General features: G+C 46.6%; 2 protein-coding genes across 6 annotated transcripts in view; one reads left to right on the top strand and one right to left on the bottom strand.

Moving 5' to 3' along the window:
• HEATR9 (HEAT repeat containing 9) overlaps positions 1-17,145 on the top strand; it is a 26,902-nt gene extending 9,757 nt beyond the window's left edge. For 2 of the 4 annotated variants that reach the window (XM_081184600.1, XM_081184599.1), the window contains 11 exons: positions 1,737-1,793; positions 2,902-2,962; positions 4,086-4,216; positions 4,337-4,525; positions 5,603-5,695; positions 8,311-8,430; positions 10,845-10,918; positions 13,453-13,504; positions 15,467-15,553; positions 15,663-15,754; positions 16,961-17,145. In XM_081184600.1, coding sequence (XP_081040726.1) covers positions 1,737-1,793; positions 2,902-2,962; positions 4,086-4,216; positions 4,337-4,525; positions 5,603-5,695; positions 8,311-8,430; positions 10,845-10,918; positions 13,453-13,504; positions 15,467-15,553; positions 15,663-15,754; positions 16,961-17,045 — 1,041 coding nt within the window. In that variant the 3' untranslated portion in view covers positions 17,046-17,145. Of the gene's footprint in view, positions 1-1,736; positions 1,794-2,901; positions 2,963-4,085; positions 4,217-4,336; positions 4,526-5,602; positions 5,696-8,310; positions 8,431-10,844; positions 10,919-13,452; positions 13,505-14,401; positions 14,558-15,466; positions 15,554-15,662; positions 15,755-16,960 lie in introns of those variants that run through there. The other 2 variants (XM_081184601.1, XM_081184602.1) reach the window with 2 other exon arrangements.
• The window catches only part of LOC308581869 (uncharacterized protein), a 23,565-nt gene continuing 11,825 nt past the window's right edge, over positions 6,785-18,524 (bottom strand). The window contains exons 7-8 of one of the 2 annotated variants that reach the window (XM_081184645.1): positions 18,335-18,469; positions 6,785-7,576 (exon numbers count right to left, since the gene is read on the bottom strand). In XM_081184645.1, coding sequence (XP_081040771.1) covers positions 7,499-7,576; positions 18,335-18,469 — 213 coding nt within the window. In that variant the 3' untranslated portion in view covers positions 6,785-7,498. Of the gene's footprint in view, positions 7,577-17,451; positions 18,470-18,524 lie in introns of those variants that run through there. The other variant, XM_081184646.1, reaches the window with a different exon arrangement.

Genomic DNA, 18,524 nt, shown 5'->3' with positions numbered 1-18,524 from the left:
GGATATAAATAGAATTTATTATTATTTATTATTATTATTATTATTATTATTATAATAAAGTGATTCCTATTAACCTTATTCCTGCTATACAGAGTTCTGCGTACCCTAGGGATGCTTATTTATTTATTCTGGGTCAAGTTCGGAAAACCGGTTTGGAGGAATACAGATGTGGCAGAGACCATTATTGGGGAAGCAAGGACCTTCATCTATTGGCCATGTTTACGTGTTACACTCAGTCGTCGGTGTAGGAGTGGTAACATCTGGCAAAGCCACTGTTATTTGTGTGTTTGCTTCTTTAAATTCTGCTAAGCTATAGAGGTGACGCAGCAGAAATAGAGCAAAGGTTTGGCTGGCCTCTAGACTTTCTGCCCATGTTGTGCTTCCCCAGAAGTCCTTTCAGCTAAAGCACAAAACTTTGAAGTGGCGACTTGCCTTAGGTAAAGGTAAAGGGACCCCCTGACCATTAGGTCCAGCCGTGGCTGACTCTGGGGTTGTGGCGCTCATCTCGCTTTATTGGCCAAGGGAGCCGGCGTACAGCTTCCAGGTCATGTGGCCAGCATGACTAAGCTGCTTCTGGCGAACCAGAGCAGCGCACAGAAACGTCGTTTACCTTCCCGCCGGAGTGGTACCTATTTATCTACTTGCACTTTGACATGCTTTCGAACTGCTAGATTGGCAGGAGCAGGGACCGAGCAACAGGAGCTCACCCCGTCGCAGGGATTCGAACCGCCGACCTTCTGATCAGCAAGCCCTAGGCTCTGTGGTTTAACCTACAGCGCCACCCACGTCCCTAGACGACTTGCCTTACCTTGCACCTATTCCAGGTGGATGGGAACAGCTCAACTTGTTTATGGTAGGGACAATAGTGTTGGAAAACGCCCTGGGGGTGTCTTTGCAGCCCCAAACTCCAAGCGTCCTCTGGTATGCGCAGCTCTGCAAGAGGCATTACCCTTCTTCTCCAGTGTGCTTTAGTTACATATATCAAATTATATGTGCACACTAATCATCTAGCATAACACAGCAAGAAGCGTGAGACATCGTAGAACTCATCTATGTATTTATTTACACTATGTACAGACAGAGGATCCATGGCATCTTCTCTCTCCAGCTCTGAGAGGAAACAGGCAGGAACAAGTAAAAGCAAAAGTATAGTGCAATAGTACATACAGCGGAAGAGATAAGACTGTCTTCTATTCCCACACTCTTCCCAGACAGGCATGTGATTTACACCAATCTCATCTGCAGCATTGGAGGCGTGAAATACTAACAAATACAGTGGTATCTTGGGTTAAGTACTTAATTCGTTCCAGAGGTCCGTTCTTAACCTGAAACTGTTCTTAACCTGAAGCACCACTTTAGCTAATGGGGCCTCCTGCTGCTGCCGCGCCGCCGGAGCACGATTTCTGTTCTCATCCTGAAGCAAAGTTCTTAACCCAAGGTACTATTTCTGGGTTAGCGGAGTCTGTAACCTGAAGCGTCTGTAACCTGAAGCGTATGTAACCCGAGGTACCACTGTAGTGGGTGATGAATGCCTTTTGTTCGAAGATGTGGTGGACCAGAGAAAGCAATTGAGTGCGGGTCAGCTGTGTGCCTTTTCAAAGCCTCTCCAGAAAGCAGTCTTGTAGTTTGTAGTGCATTTATATTTTTCAAGGCAGAAACAAATCTCTCTGCAGTTTCCTGCAGGAATTGGGAGAGGCCACTGGTGATTATTCTGATTTCTCTGCCTGTCTTCCTAGGCCCTTGGACAACTTGGGGTTGCTGAGGAATCTGTCACATCTGCACTTTTTAATACTGTAAGTAGAATCCCCATGGACTCTTGCCATCTTGTGATGGGCATTTGCAGACTTTTCTAACTAGATACTAAATGGGGCATTTGGCTAGCGCTAATATGAATCTCCCTCATACTCAGTAGCATCTGGGAGGGAGGAGTGTGATGGGAATGTGATATCATTGTGACCCCCCCCCCCATGCCAGTTCACCAACTGCTACATGCAGGAGCAGTGAATTCTTGAATGTGGTAGCATCTCATTGCGCATTTCCTTTAACAGCTGTTTCTGGGGATACACATGAGGAGACGTGGGTGAGTGGCAGCCCTGCATCTCCTGTAACATCTAGTTAGGTAAAGGTAAAGGGACTCCTGACCGTTAGGTCCAGTCACGGACGACTCTGGGGTTGTGGTGCTCATCTCGCTTTATTGGCCGAGGGAGCCGGTGTACAGCTTCCAGGTCATGTGGCCAGCATGACTAAGCCGCTTCTGGCGAACCAGAGCAGTGCACGGAAATGCCCACCGGAGCGGTACCTATTTCTCTACTTGCACTTCGTGCTTGCGAACTGCTAGGTTGGCAGGAGCAGGGACCGAGCAACGGGAGCTCACCCCGCCACGGGGATTCGAAGCGCCGAACTTCTGATTGGCAAGCCCTATGCTCTGTGGTTTAACCCACAGCTCCACCCGCGTCCCACCCTGCTAAGTCATCATATCTCACCATTGGCAATGGCATAGCCCACAAGGGAAGTGGGTATGTGTGTGACTCTTCTGAGGTTAAATATAGAGCCCCTTGTAACTGTGGACTGGAGCAAGACTCACCATAGTTATTGCTGGGGAAAGTTTTCGTACCATATTGAGAACTTGTTGGGGCTGGAGGGAATTTGCCTTACCATGCAGCATATGACTTTTCACAATTAATTTATAGGCATTTGCTTTTCACGTGCCTCCTCTGTGCTTATGCTATATATACAATCTTGGATTGAGCTGAGCCCTGGTGAGTGGGCAGGCAGGGTGCTTGGCTTTGGTCTTTTGAACCCTTCCACTTTTATTCTGTGCACCTGTGATATGCTTAGATGTTCATGCATGTATAAGTAAATGGTTTCCAGCTGGCCTGCCATTAGTACTTATTCTCTCAGTTCCAGGAATGCAACAGCTTGCCTTTGCAGTATGAAGCAGCCCGGTCGCTGGCTTTGCTAGGTGAGTGACATTTCACCTCTGATCATTATCTACACAACACAAGATCCTTCAGCACAGTTTGAAGCCAACTTGTTTGGACAGCCATAGTTAGCGCTGACCATGCCCCGGTTTGGACAGAAAAACAAACCAGAGTTAGATGGACTTGAGCTCTTTTCTTCCTTCTTCCTTCTGGTGTGGCTAATTTTCTATTATTACTCACAGAGGAATGCTCCCTGGTGCATTTATAGCAATCCTCGTGTATTATAGGCCTTGTCACATGCAAGCAGAGGAGGGTTTTTTCCTCCCTCGCAGCTTTCTTTTGCACATTTCACGCTTGTGGCAGAATTATAAAAGGTGACTTCCGGTCCCCTCTGTTACAGGGATATAACCATTTGAGATTCCTGTGTGGGCTGATATTTCAGATGACTTTCTGTTGGATTTGAATGTTTTGATTGCTTAGAACCCCCGGCCAAATTTTTTAGACACACATGGACTTTGATTGAATTGGAGACTTCTATTTCCTGATGGACTTCCGAGTGAGATTAAGGAAGGAATCCTTGGACTGGGAGCAAGTCCAACTGAAATTAGTAGAATTTGTTTTCAGATAAACACACAGGCTCCAAATTGCCCAGTGATCTTTTTCAGAATGCCTTTGAAGACTGAAATCACACCTGTAAGCAAGATTTGAGCCAAGGCTCAGCCTTACAAACTTCTTTTGGATACCGCAGCTCAGCCTGGAATATCTGAAGTATTAATAACCAATCATCATAATAAGCAGCCTACTTTCACTTTTTGTTTGCTAAAGAGTATCAACATCCGTCCTCTCAAGCTGGCAAGCAGGTGTCAGTTTGGTATTTCTGCTTTTAAAGAGAAATAAATATTCTGTCTAGAATATATATCCTCAGAATTGTTTTGCCTTGCAATGTGCTTCCCCTCCATTGTCACTGAACTCTTGTGCTTGAATTTATTTGTTTATCTTTTATCTAATTGTATTTTTATTGCTTTGCGTTTTATTTTAAATATGTTTATGTATGCCCGCAGAGAACTACAGTTAAGGGGTGGCAAATACTGCCTGTAATTAAATAAAACTTCCTGGGAGTTTTGCTTTCCCCTTTGATCACTGCCTCTCGATTCTCTGGAGCAGGTTGCCTAGATACCTCTGTAGTGAAAATGCTAATTAGACACCTAAAGGATGCGAGTCTGAATCGGAGAGAAGATACACTGAGTGCGTTGAAGGTATCCCTGCAGGCATGGTCAATGACACCTGAACTTGAGGTAATATGTGGGGCTGTATTACAGATAGACATGTGCTCTGCCAGTCTCTTCTCTTTCTGGGCCTATTTAAACAGCTTTCAGATCACTGTTGCACCTAATGCAGATGCTCTCTTTCCCTAGTGGTATTGGATAGGTGCCCGGTCCAGTTTAATCCGAAATCTGCGACGGTTGGTGAACCTACAAGATCCCATGGACAGCGTGTCATTCGACGCAGCCCTTTGCTTAGGGTACCTGGACAAGTATAATCCAATCGCACAAGAGACTATGTTCCTGTGCTTGTCCCAGGACGACTATCAGAGAAAAATTCAGGTGGGGCTGTTACATAAATGGACAGAGAGATCTGAGTTGTGCTTTGTGGTCCGAATATCTCTGTGAAGTGAGTCCCTGAGAAATATTTGCCCCAAGATAATCACAGGGGAAAGGAGAAACAAAACTTGTTATGCATTCTGCCTTCTCACAGGGCTGGGGGCGAAGTTGCAGTTATTGCTCATTCCCCCTCTTTAAGAGAATATAAAAATGCACATTTATCAGCCACCTTCCCCAGTTTGCTTCCCTTTTCCTTAGCTAGTCGTGGCCCTGTGATGGGAGAAATCTGCTATGCATAGGAATAGCCATAATCAAGAATATTTAGCTCAGATCTGTACTGTGGCTGCACCCAATAGTGGATGAAGACCTTTGCGCAAACTGAACTAGTCAAGGCATTGGGAGACACGGGGCTCAATCTCCCTTAATCTACAACAGAGATAAAAGCAGCTGTGGCACAGGAGTCAGTGCGAGAGGAGAGAATCAGATTTAGGCTGTAGAGCAGTGTTTCCCAGCCTTGGGTCTCCAGCTGTTTGCGGACTACAACTCCCATCATCCCTAGCAAGCAAGACCAGTGGTCAGGGATGATGGGAATTGTAGACTGAAAAAAAGCTGGAGACCCGAGTTTGGGAAACACTGCTGTAGAGCTATGGTGATGGGGTGCTTAGCTTTTTCTGATACCTCATTGACCGTATATCATTTGTTTGTACATGTGCACATTCTCCATGGAAGCTAGAAGCTTACTTTTTAAAACCTGGTTTGTTTGTTTTTCTAAAGAAAAGGCAAGAAGAAAAATACACAATTTTAGGATTCAGTTGAAAGGATTTAACCTGTAGAAGATCAGATTCCTAATACGCCGTTGGGAGAAGAGTTAGGCAATTGCATTAAGTTGTTTTGGGATCTCCTTTCCTACAGTTTGCCAGGAGTTCAGGTTCAGGGACTGTCGTATTATTTTAATGCTACCTTTAATATTATTTAGTTAAACGAGACTTCTTGGCATGAAGCCCAAATTGTCTTCCTCTCCACACACCTTACCCCACTTTGAACACATGTTTTCTCTCCATCCATGTTTTCCTCTTCTAGGCTTTGGTCATGCTGGTAAAGCAAATGGCCATAGTGGACCCTGTAGTTATCAAAACTGTTATTGACCAGCTTCAGCGTTCACCTTTGTACAAGGTGAGCAAATTTTGTTCTGTAGAACCCTTTCTGTGGTATTGAGCCAGTACAGTGGTACCTCGGGTTAAGTACTTAATTCGTTCTGGAGGTCCGTTCTTAACCTGAAACTGTTCTTAACCTGAAGCACCACTTTAGCTAATGGGGCCTCCTGCTGCTGCACGATTTCTGTTCTCATCCTGAAGCAAAGTTCTTAACCCGAGGTAATATTTCTGGGTTAGCGGAGTCTGTAACCTGAAGCATATGTAACCTGAAGCGTATCTAACCCGAGGTACCACTGTATCTCAATTTTGGCTGAATTTCCCTTCCACTCTTTTGCTCGTCCATGGATCCAGAAATTTGCTTACTATTTTCTCTCTACATGCTTTTTCATGCATGAATTTGACTGAATAGGTCCTTTGCTGGTATATAGATTTGTCTGAGCTTCTCTATGTTTAGCTACCCTACAAAATGATTCTATTTATCTATATTTACTCAGAAATAAGTTCCTGTGGGTCAGGGGTCAGCAACCTTTTTTCAGCCGTGGGCCGGTCTACCGTCCCTCGGACCATGTGGGGGGCCGGACTATATTTTGGAAAAAAAAATGAATAAATTCCTATGCCCCAGAAATAACCCAGAGATGCATTTTAAATAAAAGGACACATTCTACTCATGTAAAAACACACTGATTCCCAAACCGTCCGTGGGCCGGATTGAGAAGGCGATTGGGCCGCATCCGGCCCACGGGCCTTAGGTTGCCTACCCCTGCTGTGGATTCAATGGGACCCCTTCCCAAGGGTCTATGCTTCAGGGATTATGTCTGGAACTTGTTTTTCCTGCACAGTTCTGGATCATTTGAAATAATAATCTCAATGGAATGGCCTCAGAAATGTGTGTGTTATCTCTACTGAAATGTCAGGGGGCAGGGGCAATGCTGCTGCTATCACAAAAGCAACAAGGAGTCTTGTAGCCCCTCAAAGCTAAGAAATATATCACAATATATATAAAGCACAAGCTTTTCTGGGCTACTTCATCCATAACATGTGTTAGTTTTTAAGTTAAGTTACAAGACCTTATGGTTTTTGCTACAACATACTAACATCACTACCCTTGTGGGGGCTGCTGGAATGTCATTTTGAGGCAAATGTAAACCAGGGATGGGAAATGGTTGGCCCTCCAGATGTTCAGCTCCCATCAGCCTCAATGGCACGACCAATGGTCAAGGATTACGGCAGCTGTAGTCTAAAAACATCTGGAGGGACGCCACAGACTTCTCAACCCTGAGACACCATGCCTCTATTTTTCCAGAAACTGCGCAGTTCTACATCTTGAAGCCTTGCTGCTGGTGTTATAATTGGATCTGTGCAACTTCACTTGCTGTTAGTACATGAGGATTTGTCCAAGGCACCAAGCATGTTCGTATTCTCCAGTTCTTTAGGCTAATTCTTCTCCCAGAACTCCTTGAACATGATTTCCTTTTTAAACAACAACAGCAACAACAAAGGGTCATATTTAGCCTAAGAGAATCCCCGCTGAACTTGAAATCACCTTCCTAGAATGTTATGGGAACAGCCCAAGATACATGATTGAATCAAGGGTTTGCATTTGATGCCGCAAGAATTGTGATCTATGCAAAGTGCCGAAACAGCTAAGACCACCATCTTTATGCACCCTCAATTAGAGATTTGTTTCTGAGAGCTATCAGGTTTGTTTCTTAGAACATTATGCATGGGATTGGGTTACAAGTATTGTATTTTTTTTTTCAAGGACTTCCTACCACTGGATTTTCCTTCTTCCATTGTTCCATTCGTTCATGTTCTCAGTAGTTTAAAAGTTTTGTCCGTGTTGCGGATGCAGCTTGAGAAGAAGAGGTGGTGTGGGGAAACTGTCTTTAGAGTTAATGGGCTAGAAGGAAAAAATAAATAAGAAAGCAGATTTTTGTTTCTTATATAAGCACAAAGTAACATGGATCTTAGGGACGCGGGTGGCACTGTGGGTTAAACCACAGAGCCTAGAACTTGCCGATCAGAAGGTCGCTGTTCGAATCCCTGCAATGGAGTGAGCTCCCGTTGCTCGGTCCCTGCTCCTGCCAACCTAGCAGTTTGAAAGCACGTCAAAGTGCAAGTAGATAAATAGGTACTGCTCTGGTGGGAAGGTAAATGGCGTTTCCGTGGGCTGCTCTGGATCACCAGAAGCGGCTTAGTCATGCCGGCTCCCTCGGCCAGTAAAGCGAGATGAGCGCCGCAACCCCAGAGTCAGTCACGACTGGACCTAGTGGTCGGGGTCTCTTTACCTTTACCTAACATGGATCTTGCCTGCCTTTGATGATGCATGCCTTTGGACCGGCATCCTGAACAAAAGCTTTTAGCTTTTCCTATATCCTATGAAGTTTATTTTGTTTACTTCTTTAAGTTTCTTCTTCTTCTTTGTGTTGTAACAGTTTTTGTAAGCTTTGAAAATCAGTAAACCATAATTAGAAAAGAAGTGATGGGAAGTGGTGAATAGTGGAAGAAAGAGTGGCAGTCCTACTGGGGCAGAATGAAGAGCAGGTTGAAGGGACAGTCTGTTGAAATACCACAAGCACATGATGTTTGTTAAATGGATAGTTCATGTTCTGTTTTTTGCCTCTTTACCCTCAGCATCGCGTTGATGCTGCAAGACTGCTGGCCACCATAGGGCTCGAAATCATCCAAGAGGAAGGCTTGGAGGAGGAAGTGTTCAATGTGCTTCTGGAGAAGTTGTCCGAGGAACCTTTTCTGGTGATGTTGAACTTTTCAAAGCTGTCCCTTTGGTTTTTCAGTTTTGCGAACTAGGCTTTATAGTACAGTTCTGCCTTGCCTTTTAAAATACCCAAATTCTCTGGTTCTCCATCATGTCCTATTCAATTCAGATGCCATCTGTGCCTAAGCAACGGATGTAAAAAATGTACACACCCCAGCTTATGTTTTTTAATCATATGGAAGCTAGTTTGAGGGCAAGTGCATCACGCACAAATACCGTATTTTTCGTTCTATAGGACGCACATTTTCCCCTCCAAAAATTAAGGGGAAATGTGTGTGCGTCCTATAGAGTGAATGCAGGCTGCGCCGCTAAGCCCAAAGCCAGAACAGGAAGACGGAGCACTGCGGAGCGCTCCGTCTCGCTGCTCTAGCTTGGGGACGGCTGCCCGCACAGCCTCTGCAGGGCAGCGGGGTGCCTTCACCCTGCTGTCCTGCAGAAGCTAGCAAGGCTGTTCCCAAGCCAGAACAGCGAGACGGAGGGCTCCGTCTCACTGCTCTAGCTTGGGGATTGCTGCGCACAAACCTCTGTAGGGCAGCAGGGTGCCTTCACCTCGCTGTCCTGCAGAAGCTAGCAAGGCTGTTCCCAAGACAGAACAGCGAGACGGAGGGCTCCATCTCGCTGCTCTAGCTTGGGGACGGCTGCGCGCAAACCTCTCCAGGGCAGCGGGGTGCCTTCACCTCGCTTTCCTGCAGAAGCTAGCAAGGCTGTTCCCAAGCCAGAACAGCGAGACGGAGGTCTCTGTCTCGCTGCTCTAGCTTGGGGACGGCTGCGCGCAAACCTCTGTAGGGCAGCGTGGTGCCTTCACCCCGCTGTCCTGCAGAAGCTAGCAAGGCTGTTCCCAAGCCAGAACAGCGAGACGGAGGGCTCTGTCTCGCTGCTCTAGCTTGGGAACGGCTGCGCGCAAACCTCTGTAGGGCAGCGTGGTGCCTTCACCCCGCTGTCCTGCAGAAGCTAGCAAGGCTGTTCCCAAGACAGAACAGCGAGCCGGAGGGCTCTGTCTAGCTGCTCTAGCTTGGGGACGGCTGCCCGCACAGCCTCTGCAGGGCAGCGGGGTGCCTTCACCCCGCTGTCCTGCAGAAGCTAGCAAGGCTGTTCCCAAGCCAGAACAGCGAGACGGAGGGCTCCGTCTCACTGCTCTAGCTTGGGGATTGCTGCGCGCAAACCTCTGTAGGGCAGCGGGGTGCCTTCACCTCGCTGTCCTGCAGAAGCTAGCAAGGCAGTTCCCAAGACAGAACAGCGAGACGGAGGGCTCCATCTCGCTGCTCTAGCTTGGGGACGGCTGCGCGCAAACCTCTGTAGGGCAGCGTGGTGCCTTCACCCCGCTGTCCTGCAGAAGCTAGCAAGGCTGTTCCCAAGCCAGAACAGTGAGACGGAGGGCTCCATCTCGCTGCTCTAGCTTGGGGACGGCTGCGCGCAAACCTCTGTAGGGCAGCGTGGTGCCTTCACCCCGCTGTCCTGCAGAAGCTAGCAAGGCTGTTCCCAAGCCAGAACAGTGAGACGGAGGGCTCCATCTCGCTGCTCTAGCTTGGGGACGGCTGCGCGCAAACCTCTGCAGGGCAGCGGGGCGCTGCTCTCCAAAGGCTTCAGGGATCTTTGAGGCTGGCGGTGGGGGAAAGCAGCGCTTCGCTCCACCGCCAGCCCCACAAGCTCTGGTGAATGTACCTTGGACGCACCTAGTTTTAGAGGGGGAGAACAAGAAAAAAAATTTTTTCCCTGTTCTCCCCCTCCTATGGTCCTGTGCGTCCTATGGTCCGGTGCGTCCAATGGAGCGAAAAATACGGTATTTCTCAAGAAACTACAGGATACATATGGATTGTGGCTAACATAATGTGTAAAGCTAAAGGGACCCCTGACCACTAGGTCCAGTCGTGGCCGACTCTGGAGTTGCGGCGCTCATCTCGCTTTATTGGCCGAGGGAGCCAGCGTACAGCTTCCAGGTCATGTGGCCAGCATGACTAAGCCCCTTCTGGCGAACCAGAGCAGCGCACGGAAATGTCGTTTACCTTCCCGTCGGAGCGGCACCTATTTATCTACTTGCACTTTGACGTGCTTTCAAACTGCTAGGTTGGCAGGAGCAGGGACCGGGCAATGGGAGCTCACCCCGTTGCGGGGATTCGAACCGCCGACCTTCCGTTCAGCAAGCCCTAGGCTCTGTTGTTTAACCCACAGCGCCACCTGCGTCCCTAACATAATGTGTACTCTGCTCTGCTTCAAATACCAGTGGTGGGAGCACACGGAGGTTGAAGTAAACAGCAATGTTTACACAGCCTGAGTTATCCACAGAATTCAAACTGAGAAACTATGGTTAATGGTGTTGGTTCAAGGAAACAATAGGCATAAAAGCAGAATTCCTAGATGCCAATATCAGGTTTGTGTCTCATCCTTCACCCAGGTTGTGAGGCAGGCTGTTGCCTCAACTGTTGAAGAACTGAACATAAAGAAGCGAGTCTGGGACATAGTGGAGAAGTAAGCTGCAAGATAAGGCAACGATTCAATGTATATTCCATTTTTTTCCTTCAGTGAGAGAGACCCTAAAGGTGGCTGCAACTTTCACACTTCTCAACTGCAGGGGTCAAACCGCAAAAAGTGCCACCTGGTGTGAGGCTGTGTACACCCTATAAAAGCACATTTCCCCTCTCCTAAAAATCATGGGAACTGAATTTTTCTTAAGGGTTCTGGAAATTGTAGCTCTCCGTGTGCTAAACTACAGTTCCCAGGATTCTGGAAGGGGGTGCTTTATTGTGTGTATGCAACCTGGGTGCAAAAGGAGCTATAGGGCTGCACCTGCCCACACATTTTACAGAACCCAGCATTTGAACCATACTTTCATTTACTAGAATCCACATTCTTAAGGCTCATGAAATTTCAAATTGTCTTAAGCTGTATACAGATGATGATTAGAGAGTTTTTAAAAAAACATTATAACAAAGTTACTGCAGGACTTATACACCTTTAAAGGCAATTCCTAGTGGGAAGGAGCAGCGGCGGAGCAAGCCGAGAGGGCGCCTGGGACGGCACGCATGCCCTGTGCCCAGGGGTGAGGCCAGCTGACCGCGGGGTGAGCCAAGCCGGGGCAGGACAGTCTGCAAGGCCTCTGAGGAGTCTGCCTGCTTCCTCCCACTCAGCCGCCCTACAACTGAGGGGGAGGCAACAAGTGGACTGTTTGGGGCAGCGTGGAGCCTGTGGGCAGCCAAGCCACCGCATTACTCACTGCAGGCCCTGCAGTGAGTGCCGCCCAGCATTTTGTCACCCCCCTCAGTGGTAACACCCAGTGCAGACCACCCCCACTGCCCCCTCTTCCCCTGCCCCTGAGAAGGAGAGGTAGATGCTAAGAGGCAGAGCATGTCCCATTCAGAGTTTAGCAGCTTTTTTATTAAACAGATAACAAGCAGGACTGGTCCTGAGGCTTGCTTGCACAGAACTGAAGTGGTGGAGGGGAACCTCACAACCCGCCTACAGAAATCCCACCACATCTGCCGAACTGCAGGAAGAGTGATGGCTACATTCAACTTCCTTTCAACCCATGACACATGAAATTTGGCAAGACATTGGTGTGAACCCGCACTCTAGTTACATAGCATATTCTGGACTGGAGTCTCGTGGCTGCTTTTTCAGCTCAAACATGCTTTTAAGAAAATAGGTTTACAGTGGTACCTCAGGTTAAGAACTTAATTTGTTCTGGAGGTCTGTTCTTAACCTGAAACTGTTCTGAAGTACCACTTTAGCTAATGCTGCCACTGCACTGCCACAGCACGATTTCTGTTCTCATCCTGAAGTAAAGTTCTTAACCCGAGGTACTATTTCTGGGTTAGCGGAGTCTGTAACCTGAAGCGTCTGTAACCCTGTACCACTGTATTGCAATGTGTGATTTTGCCATATAATGAAGCTATGTGAAAGGATGGGTGGTTTGCCACATATGTGCTCCTGAGGCAAATTAAAAATAGAGGAGGGGAAGTACTGATTTTTCTGTTAGTGATTGAAATATACTAGGCCAGAGGCTACTTGCAATCTTGTCATCTTTGCTCCATGGGAAGAGTCTGCTGCAATGCGGAATTAGGGGGGAAAACCAAACAGATCAAACAGGACTCTTTAGGCCAGCAACAAGGCTCTGCCCTTATCCATTATATTTGCAGAGTTACTGGGGCTGCAGTCTTAACCCCACATATTTAGAACTAAACCACATTGAATTCAATAGGATTTACATCTGAGCAGGCATGTGGCTTATCCACACTTCCTCTTGAGTCTCAGCTGCTTCCCTCCCCCCCCCCCAGGGGAGGCCTGCTTTTTAGCGCTCAACTGGAGCAGGCAGCAATTTGGGTTTCCCCCAAATTGCCATTTGTTCCCACCTATTGCTAAAGAGTGGGTTTTCCCTGGGAAAGGAGAAGGGCAAGGGGAAAACTGCTCGGAACCCATGCTTTCTAGGCATGGCACAAGCAGAAGTGTGAACAGGCCCTTGGCGAGGATTGCACTGTAAACTACTGCTGTTCACAGGATCAGAATCATAGAGCTGGAAGGGACCATGAGGGTCATCTAGTCCAACCCCCTGCGGTGCGGGAATCTTTTTGCCCAACATGGGGCTCGAACCCAAGACCCTGAGATTAAGTGGATTCAAGGCTAGTGCAAAGGAAGCCATGAAGTAGGCACTTGCTGCTGTTGTCCCCCCCCAAAAAAAACATCCATCTGTACACAGCCTTGTAACCTGATCCTATGCATGTTTACTGAGAACTAAACCTCACTAATTCATTCCCAAATAAGTGCACTTCGTACTGCTGTCTTATTCTCTGGCATCTCTCATCCAGGTATGGGAAGCTTGCATCAGGAGGATATCACTTTGGTTGAACTAAGAAGGGCATATTTGAAAAGGGGTCTTTCAAATTGTTGAGAAATAATATCACAGTGGAACCAATATCTCTTTTTAGGGGGGGGGGTGTCTCATGGATATGAACATTTTTTTCCTTCTCCTCTGAAATGTCAGTAAATGCCTCTTTTTTTGTCCATAGGCAGCTAAGGGATGACAAAGATGAGATCCGAAAGAAGGCTGTGATTGCATTAGTAAGTCACACTTCAGGTTTAGTCACATAGCCTTGGAGCTGTCAGCTTGCAATCACAAAATGTACATTATTATTATGATTATTATTATGCAAGCAGTGCTTTTTTTCAGGGGATACTCAAGGGTACTCAATACTGGCGCCTCTTTTCGTTGTTGTTAAAAAGTGTGGCACTTACTGTAACAACTTCATGGTGAACGCTGGCACCTATTTTTTCTAGGGGAGGGGGGACGCACTGTATGCAAGGATACATAGATTGGTGTTCAACTGGATAAACTCTGCTGACAGAAGATATCCACCAGCTGAATAAGAAGGAAGGCTGTTTCCAGCAATTCCTCCTTTCCCCCATTGCATGCCCCATCTGCAGCAGAGGATTTGGAACCTTCCAGGGGGATTGCCAAAAATCACCTCCCCCTCCCCACTCTACTGACTTCCAACAGTGAAGAGACACAAATCAGATATTGCCCATAGTAAGATGCATGCTTGCCTTTGGGATTAAACTGTTACGATAATTCCAGAGCCCCAAGAATGTCTTCACTACTCACCTGAAGGCCAAGGTGAAAGACTGGCTGGCCTTCCCAAGGGAGGGAAGTCCATAACCATCACATTCCTAAGCCCCACATGCCCCAGGCAGCCAAGTCTCTGAATCACCTTTCCCCAACCCAGTGCCTTCCAGCTGGTTTACACTGCAATTCTCACCACTCCTGACTATTGGCTGGAGCTGAAGGGAGTTGTATGTAGCCCAGAAACCTGGAAGGCGTCAGGCTGGGGAAGGCTGCTCTGAAGGCAAAGGGGCACAGAACATGGTCTCCAGTGATGAACATATGCAAACTCAGAAATTCCTGGTCTCAAGCCATTTCGGGCTTTGTTGTTAATAACCAGAACTTTGAATTGTGCCTAGAATCACCAACCAACACCCACCAACAAAAACATCAAATCTTGGAGCAACTCACATAACACCAGAGTGTAATGTACTCCACAAAACTGACGCCAGCCAACCTTCTTGACAGCTACATTTTGCACCACCTGAGGTTTCTGAACACTTTTCATGGAACACTCAGAGCATTTGGAAGTCATCTTATTTGGAAGTGAGTTGTATGGCCAAGGCATGTGTGAATGTTGGTGGGTCTGCCTTTCCCAAGAAATTATTGGGCCTAAAGCTCTTGAGAACCTTCAGAAATACTTACAAGACATACAGGCACTTCCAGACTGTCATAACTTTTGGTATTCAGTCACATAGCAACAAATTCAGGCTGCACAATTAAAATCAGCCAGTCAGACTTTACCAGGAATGAGCCCCACTGGAGCACCAGCTGAAGCTGGACAAAACACTATTGGGCCAAAGTATCTTATAACAAGGTGTGGTCCAGGAGTACTCCCAGGTTTTTAGGTCGACATCCCATCCAATGGAATGGTAGTCTTCCTGGCCAATAGCAGTTCTGTCTTGCACATATTTAATTTCTGTTTGTTTACCCTTAACACTTCCTGTTTGTAGATTATACATTTGTGTGTAGATTTGCTTAGGGAAATGAAGCTCCTCAGATACGTGTGGTACTGAGACCTCTGGGTATGGGGCAGTATAGAATTATTTTAAAAAAATCAATAAATAATAATACACGTGTCCATCTATTATTGTGAGAAGAAAAGTGCTCTCTGATCATGAAAGATGGCCAGATTAAATGTTGTGGCACACCATTAAGAATAAAATATATATTTAAAGAAGATAAATAAATGAGTAAGTTAATTTGGATATGCAGAAGATATTAAAAATAAAGGAACTGCAGAAAGGGGGGGGGAAGGAAGTCAAGTTTTAAAATGTCACAATGATTGTAAAATCAGTGAAATGTATATATCTGAAAAGTATAAATATTTTTTAAAAAAAATAATAAAATGCCAATTTGAAAAACCTTTCTGCATCTTGTTTTGCTTTATATAAGTGACACTTCATTCCTCTGCCTCTCACTAGGGTGTCCTTGGCATTCGCAATAAGAATTTGTTCTTTGCCATGTTGGAAATGCTGGAGCTAGACACCTGTGAGGATGTCCGCATACAGGTTGGTATCAGGGCAGTTCAGAGTCCTGTAGGTTGGAACCTTCTGTGCTGCTGACTGTGTCTCTTTTGCTGATCAGTAAATTGAGTGTTTCCCCACATACTCTTCTCAGGTTGTCAGGGCATTTTCCACTCTGGGGATGGACAACATGCATGTGAGGAAGAGCCTTGTGAAGAAAGCACAGACACAAGGGATTCTTGCCAGGTATGATGCACATTAAAGGTAAAGGTACCCCTGACCATTAGGTCTAGTCGCAGACAACGCTGGGGTTGCGGCGCTCATCACACTCTATAGGCGGAGGGAGCCGGCATTTGTCCGCAGACAGCTTCCGGGTCATGTGGCCAGCAGGACTAAGCTGCAATGTTTCTCTAAGGTAAAGGTAAAGGGACCCCTGACCATTAGGTCCAGTCATGGCCGACTCTGGGGTTGCATCACTCATCTCGCTTTACTGGCCGAGTGAGCTGGCGTACAGCTTCCGGATCATGTGGCCAGCATGACTAAGCCGCTTCTGGCGAAGCAGAGCAGCGCACGGAAATGCCGTTTACCTTTCCACCGGAGTGGTACCTATTTATCTACTTGCACTTGACATGCTTTTGAACTGCTAGGTGGGCAGAAGCTGGGATCGAACAACGGGAGCTCACCCCGTCGCGGGGATTCAAACCGCCGACCTACCGATCAGCAAGCCCTAGGCTCTGTGGTTTAGACCACAGCACCACCCACATCCCTATGATGCACGTTAAGGGGTGCACAATAAGGTAAAAGCCATGCCTTGATGCAACTCCCTGGGAGCAGGAGGTCTGTTTGAAGGCCATATCAGAGCAGCAATCTCCTAAGAGGCAGGGACAAGGGAATAAGTGGTGAGGGGTAAAAATCCCAGAAGCAGCCCCTGTAAAGTTGAAGTTGAAGCAGAGGCAGTCTGTAACCAGCTAGAGTAGGTTTCTTAGTTGCTCAGAACCTTCGGCAAGCTTGATCAGGGCGCTTCTTATAAGCCAGGAAGCATCCTCAGCTGCCTGCACATCTTGTTGAATGGAGGTTTCCTTGTCTGGTCCTTCCTGCAGTTTCCTTATAGAGGATTTGGATATGTGGATGTGGTGGGCATAACAAGGAGTCACAGGTGCAAATGGAGTGTGCTAAAAATGTGTCTCTTGGGGTCCTGGAACTGGGCACTTGAATTCCTGACATGGGGATTCTTAGTTCAGCATCAGGTTTCCCATGCAAAATGCTACAACGGCAAGTAAACATTGCAAAAGGGGTGTGGGGGGAGGGAGAGTGTTCTCTGGGGATAGGTAATTTACTAACTGGCAGGATAATCCTATTAACGGATTCAAAAATATGGCGTCCCCCAAAGGGAGTCTTTATTCACCTTCCTTTTCTTTTGCATTCTCCCTGGCTCTCTCTCCTGCTTCGCAGAGAATGTTCCAAAGCCTTGGAGTCACTTGATAAGGTCTCTGATGCCCAGAAAGAGTATATGCTCCAATCCTTCAAAATCTACTGAGACGACTTCTTTCTTTTTGGATTGCGAGAGCAGAATCAAGACAAGGCAGATGGAATAAAACATCGCCTCTGGTTTTCCAGTGGCAAAGTGTGTGAGAATATATCTGAGCAGGCCTATTCACAGAGCGCATTTCTTCAGCAGTTGTGGGCATCTCATGAGTTAAGTTGATGGCAGATTTTCAGACAATCTGGTTACCTACCACCCAACTGGACTTTCTATAATATTTTCCTTTTGACTACCAGAACTCCTGCCCAAGGTCCTTTGTTGATTTCCAAGCTTCTCCGTGTCAAACTTTGCTGTGTAGCCACAAGAAGCAGAAATGTGTTTCTTTTTAAACGGGAGAGCCTATAATTAATGCTGCAGATTCAAGTTCTAGGATACAGATTATTGTTATTGTTTTATGTCCTCTGGGTACAGAAGGCAATCAAATACAAAAACGCATTTGGGTCAGTTAAATAACCTCAATACAAATAACTCAGAAACCGACATAAAAATATCAAAACCAGTATATAATAAATACAGTGGTGCCTCGGGTTACATACACTTCAGGTTACAGACACTTCAGGTTACAGACTCCGCTAACCCAGAAATAGTACCTCGGGTTAAGAACTTTGATTCAGGATGAGAACAGAAATAGTGCGGCCACGGCGCGGCAGCAGCGGGAGGCCCCATTAGCTAAAGTGGTGCTTCAGGTTAAGAACAGTTTCAGGTTAAGAACGGACCTCTGGAATGAATTAAGTACGTAACCAGAGGTACCACTGTATAAGCACTAGCTGGAAAACACCACCACACCCAGCAAGGAGTAATCAGTTTGGGTCCAGACCTAATACACTACTGAAGCATATAATTGAAATTAAAAGGCCTGGGATAAAAAGCACCTGGTGCCCAAATTGCTGCAGCAGGCAAATCTTTCTGGGGAAGGTATTCTGCAAATAAACAGCATATAGTCATGAATTAAGGTACATTAAAGCCTCCCTCCCTGCTCAAATTATATTTACCTCTCTGGCATATGCTTTCTCACCGTATGTGGTTGCAGCTAATGCAGATCCATCATTTTCCTTTTACTGTAAGAGTAGGATCTGCTGTCATTTTCCAGTTCTCCAGCAGCTGGTTTTGTTGAAGCAGAGCAGTGATTCAACCTCATTTTATTGCAAGTTACTCTTTTAAAGGGGAAGGGTCTCTGAGCTAGAGAAGTGGTCTGGAGCCTGGATAATAAAACCCACAAGACAGTGCACTGAGAGAAACACTTTTGGATTTCTATATATATATATTTAATGGTCAGGTTTCACCTCTGTATAAAAGACCTCCTGAGCAGGTGTCTCTGGGTGGGCTGGCCTGGAGAGATTTATGTTGTTGTAGACGTGACCATGATGATCTGAAATATCCAGGCTGGCATAAGACACCTCATTTTGCTCCTCTGAAGTCTGAAAGAGAATTAGATTAGAAATGCTAACAAGTATACAACAAGCCTCAGGGAGT

Source organism: Podarcis bocagei (assembly GCF_964188305.1).
Source record: "Podarcis bocagei genome assembly, chromosome: 2".
NCBI lineage: Eukaryota > Metazoa > Chordata > Lepidosauria > Squamata > Lacertidae > Podarcis > Podarcis bocagei.
The sequence above is the reverse complement of the archived record's forward strand: the minus strand, read 5'-3'. Positions and strand labels throughout refer to the sequence as shown.